Source organism: Nothoprocta perdicaria, unplaced genomic scaffold (genome assembly GCF_003342845.1).
Source record: "Nothoprocta perdicaria isolate Ctin4 unplaced genomic scaffold, notPer1 scaffold_23, whole genome shotgun sequence".
NCBI lineage: Eukaryota > Metazoa > Chordata > Aves > Tinamiformes > Tinamidae > Nothoprocta > Nothoprocta perdicaria.
The window spans coordinates 3,285,307-3,299,476 of NW_020455455.1; the positions used below are offsets into that span (position 1 = coordinate 3,285,307).

Sequence of the window (14,170 nt, forward strand, 5' to 3'; positions counted from 1 at the left end):
TTGAAATCGTGCTTCGCTAGACATATATCAAACCAGATAATCTCTCTGGGATTTACCTAACATATGGAAATGTATAAATGTCTAGTTTTTAATAAGAAGAATTGTGTAAGAGTCTATGTTTTGTCTCGTAACCCAAGCCTGAAATACCCAGAGCCATTTGAAAGTGTCAAGCGAAATCATACTGCACGCTGGGCCGCAGAGACATTTTTGAAAGATTTTTTTCTCTTTTACTTATTTTTTCTACCCTCTTAAAGAAAACAAGAATTTCTAACAGATTTCTAGAAAATCTGCTCATCCTTATCTTTCTAGGAAAGGTACATTTCCCTAATGACATGAAAATCTCCTTGTTTAGCAAGACTATGAATTTATGATACATAAAATAAATACCRGTTGCATCTTTGAGTAACACCTTAAATCGTTTGGGATGAGGCAGCAGGAAACACCTGCTGCTCAGGAAAGGAGGGCCTAGGACCCACTCAGCTTCCTAAGCAAGCGCGGGCCCTGCAGTCACACGTGCAGTATGGTATTTAGGATTGTATTTGGGCTGATATTAGGCGAACAGGAGGGGCGAGACCTTCAGAGCCTGCTGTGGTGGCCTCCAACTCTCCTGAAGGCCTCTCTTGAAGGAGGGAGAGCTTTGCCTCATTCACCTCAGGGTTTCTCCAGCTSTCCACATCATGGTGGCTCATCCCGGGGAGAAAAGCCCCTTCCTTGCACACATAGCTCCATGTTTGCCAGCCAAGCTTTCCAGCACCGCTTTGCAGGACAGAGGATGAAGAGAGCGGAGCGCCAGGTGCGGACAGGCGGGTGTGCAGTGCCCGCTGCCCAGCGCGGGCACGGATGCGGCCACGCGCTCCGTGGGCGCCTGCCTCACGGTCACAGCGCCGTGCAGCTTCTCCTGCCGGCGCCGCCAAAGCCACGCGCCTCTGAGCTGGCAGCGCCTGCTCTGACTCACACGGGTGGCCCCGAGCGGGGCCTCTGCCCCTGGCCTGAGTCACTCGGGCTGCCTGTCATCTGAGGCTTCTGCAAGGGTTGGACAACCCTTTCACCACCGACAGACTGAGTGCTGTGTTGAGGCTTTGGGTTTTTYTCTTCAAAATCTGCTTCTAAGAACCTTGCAGATTGCAAAACCAAAGCGCACTTCAATTCTGGCAATGCAGGCAAATGGGAAAACAGAAAATGTTTCTGACCCCCAAGCCAGCCCTAGGTAGGGGGGCACCTCCTTGGTCTGACCCTCTCCTCTTCCAAAGCATCCAGTTCACRCTGAAAATCTGTGCAAGAGCTGTAATTTCCCTGTGAGACTGCCATAGAAACCCAGGGAGAATTATGCCTTTTATCCTTACACTCCCACTCTGAGGAATGTTTTGTGGAGGCCCGCAGCCCCTGAAGGAATCCAAGGATGGGCTGGCATGCTGCCAGGTTGCATGGCAATATGTTAATGGATACCCCTGCAGTCTGGCTGTAATTTGATGTCTGCATGCAGAATGTGGACGGGTATATTTAATATATCATTTGCTTCCCCAGGGTGATGCACTCGCGGTGACATTTCACAAATCCATGCGTGGCCACAAGCAAAGCTATTCTCTGGGCTTGGAGCATTCCTTTAAAAAAGAATGGATTTATATAAAATATAATAACATTAATTTTCTAATATAGTTTAATCACATTTGCTAGTTACAAGTACAGAAAAGAACGAAACTGTAAACAGGGAAAGCTTTTTCTTCTATGAYAAGCTGATAAAAAAGAGGATCACCAGCTAAGGGCATGCAACAATTATCTAATGCATTATTCCCAGAAGGAGAAGAAGGATATTATGGCACATCCCTGGAATGCTACTGTGGTTAAAAAAAAAAGGCACATATCCTGTTACTGCCAGAAGGAAATGAAACAGTACTCAAGAGCAGATGTCATATGAATTATTGTACTCATTTGGTAACATCCATATATAAGAGTGCAATGATATTTTAAGCACCATGAGCCTAATTGCTGAAAGACTCTGGACTACTTCAGTATATTGGGAGTAAGCAGGCAGGGTAGTGATTTATACCAAGGAGTAACTGTGCCCAGTGCTGGGGCAGAGGGCAGGCTGCTGTGGCCATGACTGCAGTCAGGCTCAGCCGCCTCCACAGAATGTGCTTCTGCATCGCCCGCACGTACAGAAAATGCCATTTCTTGCCACTGTTTCCATCCTCGCCCCCAGACATTAGTCATACCTGCACTGCAGGCCAAGGGCTGGGAGACCCAGCCAGGGCTCTGAAGCTTCTCTTGCTGCACAGCAACTTCTTCCTCTCTGCTTATCAGGCCCGCGGGATCTGGCTAAGGGCTAGACAAGGTCCTCCCTGCGCGTGCGAAGAGCAGACACTAAACACACTGCACTTGAAGGGAAGGTTGTGCTTCATGAACAGAAGAACACAGAGGGAGATTTTGCTGAAGGACAKAAGGATTAGTTGTTTTCAAGTAATATTTTTCTTGGATAAGGAAGGAGTAAATCTYAATCCTACTGCAAGGCTCTAATCATAAGAGCAATACGTGATGTTCTCGTTACTTTTAAAATAGCTTTGCCCCTGTGGAGACCACTTTGTGTCACAGTTAAGTAAGAAGCCAATTCATCACTAAAGATGGGAAGTTAAATATATGCTTATTCAGCTAACAACTCAGTGAACTTAGAGGAAGGAAACACATTTTTATGGCAATGTCTGCAGTATCTCACTGACTAGAGGAGTCTAATGACTCCTCTAGAAAAACTAACACTATGTTATTAAGCCAAGCCACAGGACACAATATAATCTAGAGACCGTCCAGTCTAATTACAGGTAGTGCAACATCATTGGGAAGCAGCCTCTCATATCATATAATTAAAACTTCTCTACAGGTCTTTATCACAAGCAATCAAGCTCATGTTCCTGCAGCTTTGCTGAAACTTTCTGCAAAACGTCATGCATCCTGTGAGTGCTGCTAGCGATGAGCCAGCACCCTCTGACAGAGCACTAAGCACTCTCATTTGCTGAGGSTGCTCACAGGAGAGTCATGCTGGAGACTGCCCTGATAAAGTCTGCAGTTTGGCCTCCCTGCCATACGTCCCCTGCTTGATTACTGTCACCTACACACAACGGTTTATATTGCCATTTACGAGGCAGGAGAGCGGGGCTTTCTCCTTCCTGCTCGGCCCAGGTACAAGGAGCTGCATGTGCTGCAAAGCGGTGCAGATGCAGGACCTGCACCGGCCCCACTGCGCCAGGGCCAGAGCTCCTGCCGGGGCACGTGCTGCCCAGGCCAAGCAAACCCAGGCAGTGGCTGCAATGAGCCGGCCGCCTCGCGAGCAGCAGCCCCTGCACAGGGAGCAAAGAAACAGGGAATGCAACATAGGGCTGAGCTCTCCCACACACATGTGAGTGCACTTCAAGCTGGGGCGGCTGTACACGGCCCTCGCCCTGAGTGCTCTCTGGGCAGCCGAGTACCTCACTCTGTATCCTGTATTTGAAACACGTTATTTGCTGTAAGTGACAACAGYATCACAGGCAACCAACAACCACTAGCAATACTTGTTTGTAGGAATTTCTGTTTTTGTCATTTTTCTACATGTTTAAATTGTGACTCATATGTGAACTAAGCCAGGGAGCAAATAGCAAAGCTGAATATTTTCTCTATTTATCAGCTTGAATTCGTCTCAAAATACACTTCTCATTCACTGCCTGTGGGTTTGGGTTGGAAGCAGAAGTCATAATTTAACGCAGAAGTCAAGAACAGGCCCTTCTGCAGTGGGGAGGCCGGGCCCAAACCCGCAGCGCGTGGGCCAGTCCAGCAGCCCGTGCGAAAGCAGCTTCCCCCCTTTCCTGCTCCCCACCCTTCCACAGACACCACGCTCTTCCCTTCACAATTCAGAAACATCTCCAGAAAATCAGAGTTCTACTTTGAGGCATTTATCAGATTGTACAAATATTTCCACGTGCATCCAATCTCTCTCTGCGCTCACTTGGAGTAGCAGCTCTGTTCTTCATCTTGTTCTGCAACTGTGTCATTTCCTGACTCTGCTCCGGGCTCAGCTGGGCCAGGTCTCTGCTGTGAGGCCTCCGCAGCGTCTCACACAACACCCCGTCCTTCTCTACCACGTTCCCTCTCTCACCTCCGCTGCGGTCATCAGCTAAACCAAACCCACTAACCCTTTTCCTTCCAGCTTCTCCACAGTAGACACTGCCACCAAAGCCACCTGTGCCTGTCACCCCGGAGCCAGGGCAGGGAGAGAGCAAGAGGGGCGGGAGCAGGAGAGCCTGATCCTGGAGGGGACAGGGAGGAGCAGGACCTGGGAGCCCCCGAGGACCTGGTTCCCCCCTGCCCGAGGCMGCAGCACTGGCAGCCGCCCCTGGAAATGGCCCGAGCAGCAACTTTTTGCTATAAAAGAATCTCAAAATTAGCACGTGGAAAAAAAAAAAATCAGTTGAACAGCTGTGTTTTTTTTTTTCTTATTATCAACCTTTTCCCCATTTTGCAGTGGGGTCAGATTCCTCATGGATTTCAGGCAGAAAAGCCCTGAATATCTGCAGGCTGCTTGGAGAGTGGGCTGCCAGCAGGCCTGTTCCAGCCGATTCCCACTGTCCCCTGCACCATCTGGCACCGCATTCCCGGGCCAAGCTGTTCTCCTTGCGCAAGGCGCAGGCTGGGCTGGGAGCAGACGCTCCTCAGTTCCCTGGCCAGTTCAACCTTGTTCTCCTTTTTTACACCATGGCACATATTTGTGCAGCATGCAACCACCAAATGAGAACATCTTTTCCAAGTGCTATTTCTTAATGGCATTTGGAAAAAGGCTTTCAAGTAACGCGACATGAATTGCAAATTAAAGCCTCCTTAGCACACTTCCATGACTGGTTTTCTCTGTAGACCTCTTTCAGTCTCTATTTTCTTTGATTGGAAGCAAGGAGAAATTGTGAAAACAAAGASAGCAAGTGCTTTGCTGCTCCCTCTCTCCTCCCTCCCTGTGATATTTTTATTTCTCTTCTTCTAAGTGCTCTGGCCCAGCTCTCTGGCGTTACTCCTCCATCCTTGCTTACATCCAGAATAGAGCTTTCTGGCAAGGCGGCTGCTCCTCGCTGCCTGGCTACTGTGTGCAGGGCCCCTGCCCTTCACGGATCAAGGGCTCGGGCGTCTTGGGACCAGCACTGGCCTCTCCGCTTGGCGCCAATGTCTCCTTTCCAGCCTCCTCACAAAAACAAATCAGGGTCTAACGAACTTGTGTTGGTTCTCAATACAGTGCTCCCTTGTTTGCTTTATTTGCATGGCTATTCTTTCTTTCTSTTCCTAGCTCTGGCGCAAGAAAGCTGGAAGAACACCACATTTGCCAGTTTATTACCCATTTTTGAGCTGGCTTGTAAGGAGCTAAAGGGAGCTAAGGAGAGCATCATGTAGGCCAACACAAGGCCTACTGCTCCACTTTCTGCAGTTGGCCCTAGAGTGATGTCCTACATATGTCCAGAAACATGGCCCCTATTCCCTAGTGCTCTCCTTGGTTGTAAGTAGCTATGATACTGCTTGAAATTTCAGGCCCTCTTGTGCAAAACCTAAGTAGAGCACAGGGAATGTGTGCTGACATCCTGTACAGGGGTGAGTCTTGAGGGATGGATTAATTCAGCAAAGCAGCAAAATGACAGGCAGGAGCTTTTAGTAACCCTCAGCACAGCAGTGGTCACCGTGCTTCCCCCAGTCAAAACTGAAAAACAGAGAAAGTCCTCGAGTTAAATTCTTGAGGAAAGAAAAATAAAAGATATTGGGCTTTCGGTTGACTAGGTAATTTTACTGGGCTAAAAGTGACTCACTCTGTTTGTGGGTAAATTCAGTATCCCTTAAATCACTTTAGAGAAGCAGATTAACTATGAAAAGGAAAATATTAACAGGAGACACAGCAAGGCTTCATTAAAAAGAGTGGAAATAAAACATTTCAAAGTTTCTAAACATTGCCTGCTACTTTCAGATAAACATCAAGAACAAAGCAATCGGCCTCCCTGCCTTGCTGACTCTGAAACCGAACTTCCCTCATTTGCTTATTAATCTCCATCTAATTATGGATGCAATTGAAGTGATCTAACTTCAACTAGAGTGTCTGTTCTATGATGGTGTTTAGGCTCTCCGATCTAGGCACCTGCAAAGTGATTCATCCTCCGTGTTGTAGGCACCCGCCCTCAGGTGSGATGAGCCGCTCTTGGGCAGTGCTTCCCTCCCAGCTCAGTGCCCAGGAGACCGGCCACATCGCTTGGACTAAACAGTTGACTTTTAATGGCTATGTTTCGACAAGATCAATTCCCCCTTTTGCTTGCTCTCTCTCTCTGTCTCTCTCTCCTCTCTCTCTCTCTCTCTCTCTCTCTCTCTCTCTCTCTTTCCCCTTTTTCCTCAGAAATAGATTGTTTTCTTGTGTCAGGATGCAGGTACCCACCTTCAGGTAGTCATGGTTACAGTCAGATTCACTTTCTAAATCAAAGGCTGTGAAGCTGTAGTTGAGCGTGTTCCCCATGGTCATTTGGATGGTCCAGTTGCAACGTTCATTTAACGCGTAATTATTTGGATAATTTAAACTTTCCAAGATGCCATGGCTACGATTAACGGTCAGCACTTCATGGCAAACTGAAAAAATGAAAGATGACAATAAATTAGAGTTGTGCAGTGCATCTTGTCTCAGGATCTAAAAAATTATGAATTAAAGCTACTGATATCATAGCAAGGTAAGTTACAGAAATCAGACAGAAAGAAAAATACAACATATCAAAGGATATGTTGCATTCATTACAAGCAAAATTCAGACATTTTGAAACTTAATCTTTCATTTCTAATATATCCTTCTTTCCTAACCTTGTACAGACTCATCAGCCATTTTTTAAAACTGTTTTTACCATTTTGCCTGTTTTCTTTAGTTTTAATTGATTCCTGTTCTTCTAGCTCTTAKTATTTTTTAATTAATAATAGAAATGCAGTGTATGTCTCACCTTCCTCCATCATTTTCAAATAATTTACAGTGGGGGGAAGCTCAACAAAGGTTGTCTACTGAATAAAAAAAGAACTAAAACAGCACTGCTTATACTGGATGTCCTGGCTCCAGGAATTGGAAGTGAGTATGATATTCTTTAAGCAGGAGCCATGGTTTTCTTTGTGAGTCATCCAGTCAAGTCCTAGCACAGGAACTGGACATTGACCTGGGATAACGAAAGCTAAAACTGCAAAGAAAATCAAAAAAGAAACTACCCTGGAGTGAAGCAATGACCATGGCACAAGGTCAGAGMTGCTAATTTTCCTGAACTTGACTTTCATTAAAGGCAGAAAATGCCAGGATCCCTGGAGACAGCACGGGGTGTACCAGGGGGCAGAGCAGACTAGTGTACAGAGAAGTGGGCAGCAGGCAAGGAGCTGTCTTGKGCAGCAAATCTGCAGGGGTTGAGCAGCAGAAACAGCTGAGATTCACTTGCCCAACCCTTCTGTTGTCATTGGGGGTGAGACACCTACCTCCTGCACAGGTTTTGGATTCTTTCCAAATGATTTATGGAGCTGCAGGGTCTGTGTTTTTAGGATTTCAACATGCCCAAAATACATCTGTGGGTGGGGGCAGGTGAAGCGGGGCCTGCATGCAGAGCTGCACTGAAGCACTGAAGTGTTTGAAGGACAGGATGAAGAGCGTGAAACAGATTCTGAGGAATGGAAGATGGGGAAAAGATGCTCCCCGCTCCTGTCAGGATTTTAGTAGAAACACACCAGTGCCCTTAAGTGACAATCTAATAGTATATTTTCTTTTGCAGTGCTTTCCAAATCATCACTGTCCCTCTATACACACAYAAGATGCATCTTACATCCTTATTTTAAATCCCAACCTCTTGCATATTTTTAGCCTTTGGCAAGTGACACACAGTTATCTGTGGGGCATGTGCATCTTCGGGAATTAAATATGAATGTAAAGTGCAGATCACATTATCTGCTAGCTCAGGCTGTACATCCAAGTGGTTTGTAAGTGCTCTTCTCATCTAATTAATGAATGGAAAAAGTTATTTGAATATATTGTGTTGACTTTGCAGTATGAAAAGTATGTGGTAGATGAATCTCTGATTTCCTAAAGTAATTAGCAAGCCAAAGCTTAATGCCTCTTCATCCTTCTAAGTACTGTGTGTGCCATGTGTGCATGAGTATTTTTTTCATTATCCATTTACTTTTGTTCAAACCTAAGGGGAACTTACGGTCTTATAGACTTACAGCAGTCTCTAACATTTGTCATCTTTAGAGTGCCCAAATACGCTTGTAATTCACCTGGTATATTGTGAAATTCCACACCATACTAGTATATTTTAGACTGAAAAATAAACAGTGAGATGATTTGGGTTTTGAATTTTGATTTGAATTTATGCCTGAGAACAAAAAAATAATAATTCTTCATGTATTGTCCTGCCAAATTTTATTATTCCAATGCTTCTGGGCAACACTATTTTACAAAAAATTGTGCGGAAGAAAAGTGTGACCCTTTACCAAAAGATATTAAAAATGAAACTATTTGAAGTGTTCCAAGTAGGCTAAAAGCTCCCATGTGTCTGCAACGAGCCATGGTGACTGAGGGTGAATCCCTGATCCACTGCCATCTGGCCTCCCCGCAGCCAGAAGAGCAGAAGAGCCTTCTCTATCTGCCTCTCTCTGTCTAGAAAAAGCCTCAGGAGTCTGGTCAGCAGAAGAGCAGCAACAGTCCAATCTACTGGATTAGAGGCTTTCAACACTTGTTACTCGGGATAAACCAGGAGCAGAAAGGGCTACTGATGCAAGTAACAGCAGCAGAGCCGCTTCACCAGCTTTCCCCTAGTGAGACAACCTCCATCACAGGTATCTCCTTTGGGCACTGATCATTTTTAGGGCTCTGTGTGCTGGGACCGTAGCAAATTAAAGTATCTGGCTCAATTATATGTTCTACACACTGTCTTCGAAGGGTGAATAAATAAGATCATGAGCTGCAAGAAGTAACTTTAGGAGCAAACTGCATTGTAGAAATGTGTTTTCCTCACGTTTTCTTACTTACCCTGTTTGTATTTAGCAAGAAACCCTCCACCTTGCAAACTGCTGTCTGTCCTTAGTTTCACATACATGGTGTTGCCACTGGAGCGGATAGGCTGCGGTATCTGATTGCCACAGAACTTACCCAGCAGCTTGGCACTGCTGCTGTTACCGTCAAACACCTTCAGAATAAATCAAAAAAAAAAAAGGAGTTGAGGAGTGGAGAACTTCCTAGGAAGACAAATGTGCCAGTTCCTCTGAAAAATATAATCCTAGTGATTCTGCTTGCTATAGAATTTGAGAAACTAGAACTATGTCAAGCTTGACAGCACAATTCTGAAAATAAGTACTAAATTTCATAAAGCTGGTAGCACTACACATCCAAGCAATTTCTCCCTAGCTAAATGTCTGCTTAGGGATTTTTTCCCCATTAGGTGCGCAAGAGGTTAAACAGCATTTCTGTTCAGAGGAACCTCACAGGCATTTCTGAAATTAGGAAATCAGTGGAACAGCAGGGAGTTAGTAATCAAATACTGGTGGATTGTGAAGGTTTTACTCACCAAAAGAGGGAAAACTGTACTCAACTTCAACACTGATACAAATATTGAGATATTTATGCAAAAATTGGAATATGGATTTAGGGATTAACAATAGGGTTGTTGTCCCTATAGTGCCCTTTTGCTTGTAGGTTACAAAATCAGCATACTCTATGGCCTTGATCTAACATAAAGCAAGTAGATTCCTGCTTCAGCGGCCTTTGAATTTAGCTCTAAAAGCTTTTCTTATCTGTGTGCACACATACAGAGCCTGCAGCCTGACTCTTCAGTGCTCTCTGACATGAAGATAGCAACTCAGGATGGAGCTTTCCTATCCTGGGTCTGCTCACACACAAGCACTGGGCCACCAGGACCGTGTGTCCTTGTCTCCATCCTTACATTCATCACACACTGTGTAGCTGCCAGCTCTGCTGCAAAGGGTACGTACTGCAAGGTAATCGAAGTTGCACTTCGTGTGATTCTCTAGATGRAACTGCTCAAACTGGATTTCCAAGGGTGTCCCTGGGTTCCCCCTCAGCAACCAGTAGCACTCCGAGTTGTGATAATACGGCATAGGGTAGTTGGGAGACATAAAGATGCCAGATGGTGTTGTCAAAGTCCCACCACAACCTGAAAAGGGCAAAGAGACCATAATAGCACTTAACACACACAGACATGACAGAAAAAATAATACAAGGAATAGACAGAGGTACTTTGTCCTGCAAAGGACCCTTAGCTAGAAATATTTAATCTAATTTGAAGAGTGTTTTTGTAATGCAGCTGTTCTTCAAAGAGAAACCTTGCTGAACCTCTCCATTGTATCCTTGGTTACCACTGATTCCCTAAACACAAGAGAAAGTTCATGTTACAATACACGCAGAAAATGGTGTATCTTCCCTATGGAGAAAAGAAAGTCCATGGATTGAGAAATATATATCCTTGATGTAACAAACTTGAATATATAATGCTATGTAATCAGCAGAGAAATTTTAGGAGATGGATGTCAGAAAAGATGTGGTAAAAAGGGAAATTAATAGAAACAAAAGATCAAAAAWTAGATGGTTTTAAATTTCACATGCTCATTTTACCTGCTGATGTACCATCCCAGTGTGCTGAAAATCCCTTTCGTGTGCCAAACACATCACTTACAAACTTTATCCACAGTTTGTTACCATGAGAGATTATAAGAGGAGGCAGATCTGTACCACAGTATTTTCCAAGAAGTGGGGAAGTTTCATAACCTCCATCTCTAGAACGAAAGAGAGGAAAAACTTKGAGTCAAAGAGGAAGAGCAAGAGATATGGTCATAAAGCATAAATACAGGGATTCTTCCAGGACTAGGGGAGGAATAATCTTGGCCTCTCATCTTCCATATAAACACAGCCACTAAATCCTGAAGTGCTGCCACTTGCAGTAAGAGGTCCTGCTGCCAATAATTGCCTGCTTTATACCACCAGTCAGCCTGTCGTTGCCTCTCCAGGCACTGAGAGACTCCAGGAGCATCTTCAGGACACAGGATGCTGCAGWGGCAGCAACTCCTTATATCCTTCTCCGTCTTCTGCAGGGAAGCAATCATAGCTGGAGCCAAAGGAATGTTACTGATCTGAAGAATTAAAAGAGTTTGCCCTTTTTCTCTGGTTAGCCAGGCCCCAAACAGATGAGATGACTTTCTCCTTCTTAAAAAAAGGAAAAATTAAAAAAGTTAAAATTTGCCACCACACCAATAGCAACCCACACCTCAAAACTGATATGAATCACATCTTGAATTATTTTCTTGGCCTTTACAAATGTCTCTACAACCCATTATTTCCTGCCTTTCGATTAAGGAGTAGTCATATTTCCTAAGCCTGTAGGCAAGACGCACATCCGATGTTCTGCTGTGCTACCTACACACATCCCACATAAAAGGACCAAAAAAAGACTGGTGCCAACCTGTTTAAGACAAGCACTTTCATATTATAAATATCATACAAYTTATTAGAATAATTATAAATATATTTCTATTTATACTTAGGTCTCACCTTAATATGTTTGTTAGGTAGACAGTAAGACTTTCAGCTGTATATTCGATGGCTGTACTGCTTTTGAGAGACTTCTGCTTAGGCCATGCCACTCTTGCTGGCAGTTTCCTTGCCATTCTCCTTAAGCTGCTTGCTGGCATCTGCCGTCTCAGGTTACTAGTGCCCAAGAAACCGTGCCCAAACCCTCCTCACTTGCACCCTGGCCTCTCTCTGCAGCTGTGCTCAGATCCAAGGTTTTCTTAGCTGACCGAATGTAACTTATTGCAGGGCAGCTCAGGACAAGAAACCCAAGGGGCACCTCATCGGAGGCTTCTCTGCCTACTCTGTTAACGGGTGTCAGGTTTGACAAAACGAGCTGTGGAAATCCAGGCATGCCAGCACACCTGGGCTGGTTACACTTGGTAAGGATCTGGCCCCATGTCCAAAAACTAATTAAAGTCACTGTGCTCTTCACAGCTGTGCGAGTGCTGAGTGTTTTCAGTTTCTGAGTGCAAAGAAAACAATTATAGTTCATGTTAACCCCTAATCAATGTTTTAACTGTTAAAATAAAGTTAGATTCAATATAACCCCCCCTTTTTAATGAAAAAGATAAAACCCTTGAAAAATATGGACGATTTTCATAACTTTCTCCAGTCTGTGTGCACAGGTGAAAACAACCAGCTTATTCGGCAGGAATTCAGCATCACAGTCCAACTAATACCGCAACATCAGGAAGAGAATTTTGTTCTATTTTCAAGTGGYGGGCGGGCTTAAAGAGGAAAAACCCATCCAGAGGATCTGGTAGGGTGTCCGTACCACATAACATTGCATCGTGTTTTATCAGCACAYTCAGAGAGGTCATGGAAATTCATGGCAGACACAGAGACAAAAAGCACACAGTGGCTCTGGAGATCTGGTTCACCTGGGGAGCTGGTTCATGGGAAATAAAAACGGGTGCACTGGCATTCCAAAGTGCAAATCCCATAGAACAACACAGCATGGAGAGGAAGCTGGCACGGCTATATTGTAAGCAGGCAGCTAATCTTCCTGCAAATAGTGCTTCCTATCCCTTGTATTTGTCCTCTAAAATGTCCCTCAGTTCAGCGTGGCAATTTCCTAAAGTTAATGATGGCGCCAGCATAGCCAAATGCCACGGATGATGCACGTGTTCCTAGGGCTGCATCACAGGAGAGCTGCTGTTTAAAGGCTGTGGACAGAATGTGTCACTGAGCGAGCAATCAAACTCTTTGTGTCTGCTGAGGAACACAGCCAGGGCCAGGATGTGGGGAGGCATTTAGTCTACACAAAATGCACTCGCTTCGGGGACTGCAATTTGCGAGGTGGGAAACGGGACAAAGGGACAGAATACAAGGAGGAAAAGGTGCCATTTAATCTTATCTAATAAGCCCTTTGCCTGCACTGCCAGCGTGGGGTATAGTTAAAACTACAGCCTCTGCACATGCCTACATGGATCTGGCCGTGATGATCAGGAACAAGGACAAGAGCAGGAATGAGGCTTGCCTGATTTCGACGTAATCCTCCGTGCAGCGTTGATTCCCCTCCAAGGCGAAGTCGGTGAAACGCAGCAGGATCTGTCTGTGCATCCCCACGGAGAGGCCGTACACGCACTCTGTGCGGACCGGGTAGTTGTGGGGATAGTTTGGAGACGTCAGCACGCCGGTTTCACTGCTGTACTGGTGTGAGCACACTGTCCAAGAGGAAACRTGGGCATGATGAGGGGAAGATTCAGCACACTCATTGTAAACAGAGGCATCCTCCAGAGAGGGTTGCTGGTTGTGCARGAGCTTAATGGGCACACTAAACTGGCAGGAAACATGGCTTTCCAACAGACAGAGGAACAAACATCCTGCACTCCTGTGATTTGTAACTCAACTTGGACACATCCTACAGCAGAGTGCCATCACTATGTACAGAATCCACCTTTTGTACAGAGTTTCTTGAGTTCATTTGTCTAGCTTTTACGAGGACACCATATAATAAGAGCACAGTGTAAGAGCAGTTGCAGCTACCCGAGTTGGCCATGACCTAATACTCAGGTAAGCACAAAARGGAAACTGAAAAGGATGCCCTGATCAACATGGGAAGCAGGGTGGGAAGCAGGGTTCCCAGTTTCTTCAAAGCAGTGGTGCTGGAAGCTGAACRCAGTCTTTAGCTATTAGGAGATACTATGCTGCTCCTAGGCATTCCCCACAATCAAACTCCGGACATGAGGATTTTATTTCTAAATTTCTTCTCCTGTTTTCTATAATGGCTATAATGACACTCAGGTGGAAAACAATACAATCCCTCGACTTTGAGGACAAAGCCTTTTTACTGGAAGTCTGATAGTAAAATCAGTTACAGTGCTTGCCCTGTGGCCACTAAAGAATTATCTTGGCATTATGAGTTGCGAAGAAGAAAAGAGAGTAGAGTAAGACAGAAACTGAGGAAAAAAAATAGAAGCTCTTCTGAAAGCCTAGACATGTAGACTCGGAATAAAAACATCTGCTGTGAAATGTTTTGACTTATTGAAGTCAATACTTATTGATGACAAGACTTAGTTTGGAGAGAACTATCTTCAGGTGTTAGCTGATCACGGGCCAAATGATCCTTCACAATCTGGCTGCAAA

General features: G+C 45.0%; 1 protein-coding gene across 1 annotated transcript in view; it reads right to left on the reverse strand.

The window, feature by feature from the left end:
- CUBN (cubilin) overlaps positions 1-14,170 on the reverse strand; it is a 132,812-nt gene that overhangs the window by 89,099 nt on the left and 29,543 nt on the right. Inside the window, exons 23-27 of the mRNA XM_026039382.1 lie at positions 13,062-13,248; positions 10,628-10,788; positions 9,988-10,169; positions 9,029-9,185; positions 6,422-6,609 (exon numbers count right to left, since the gene is read on the reverse strand). Of these exons, the coding sequence (XP_025895167.1) occupies positions 6,422-6,609; positions 9,029-9,185; positions 9,988-10,169; positions 10,628-10,788; positions 13,062-13,248 (875 nt within the window). The remainder of the gene's footprint in view (positions 1-6,421; positions 6,610-9,028; positions 9,186-9,987; positions 10,170-10,627; positions 10,789-13,061; positions 13,249-14,170) is intronic.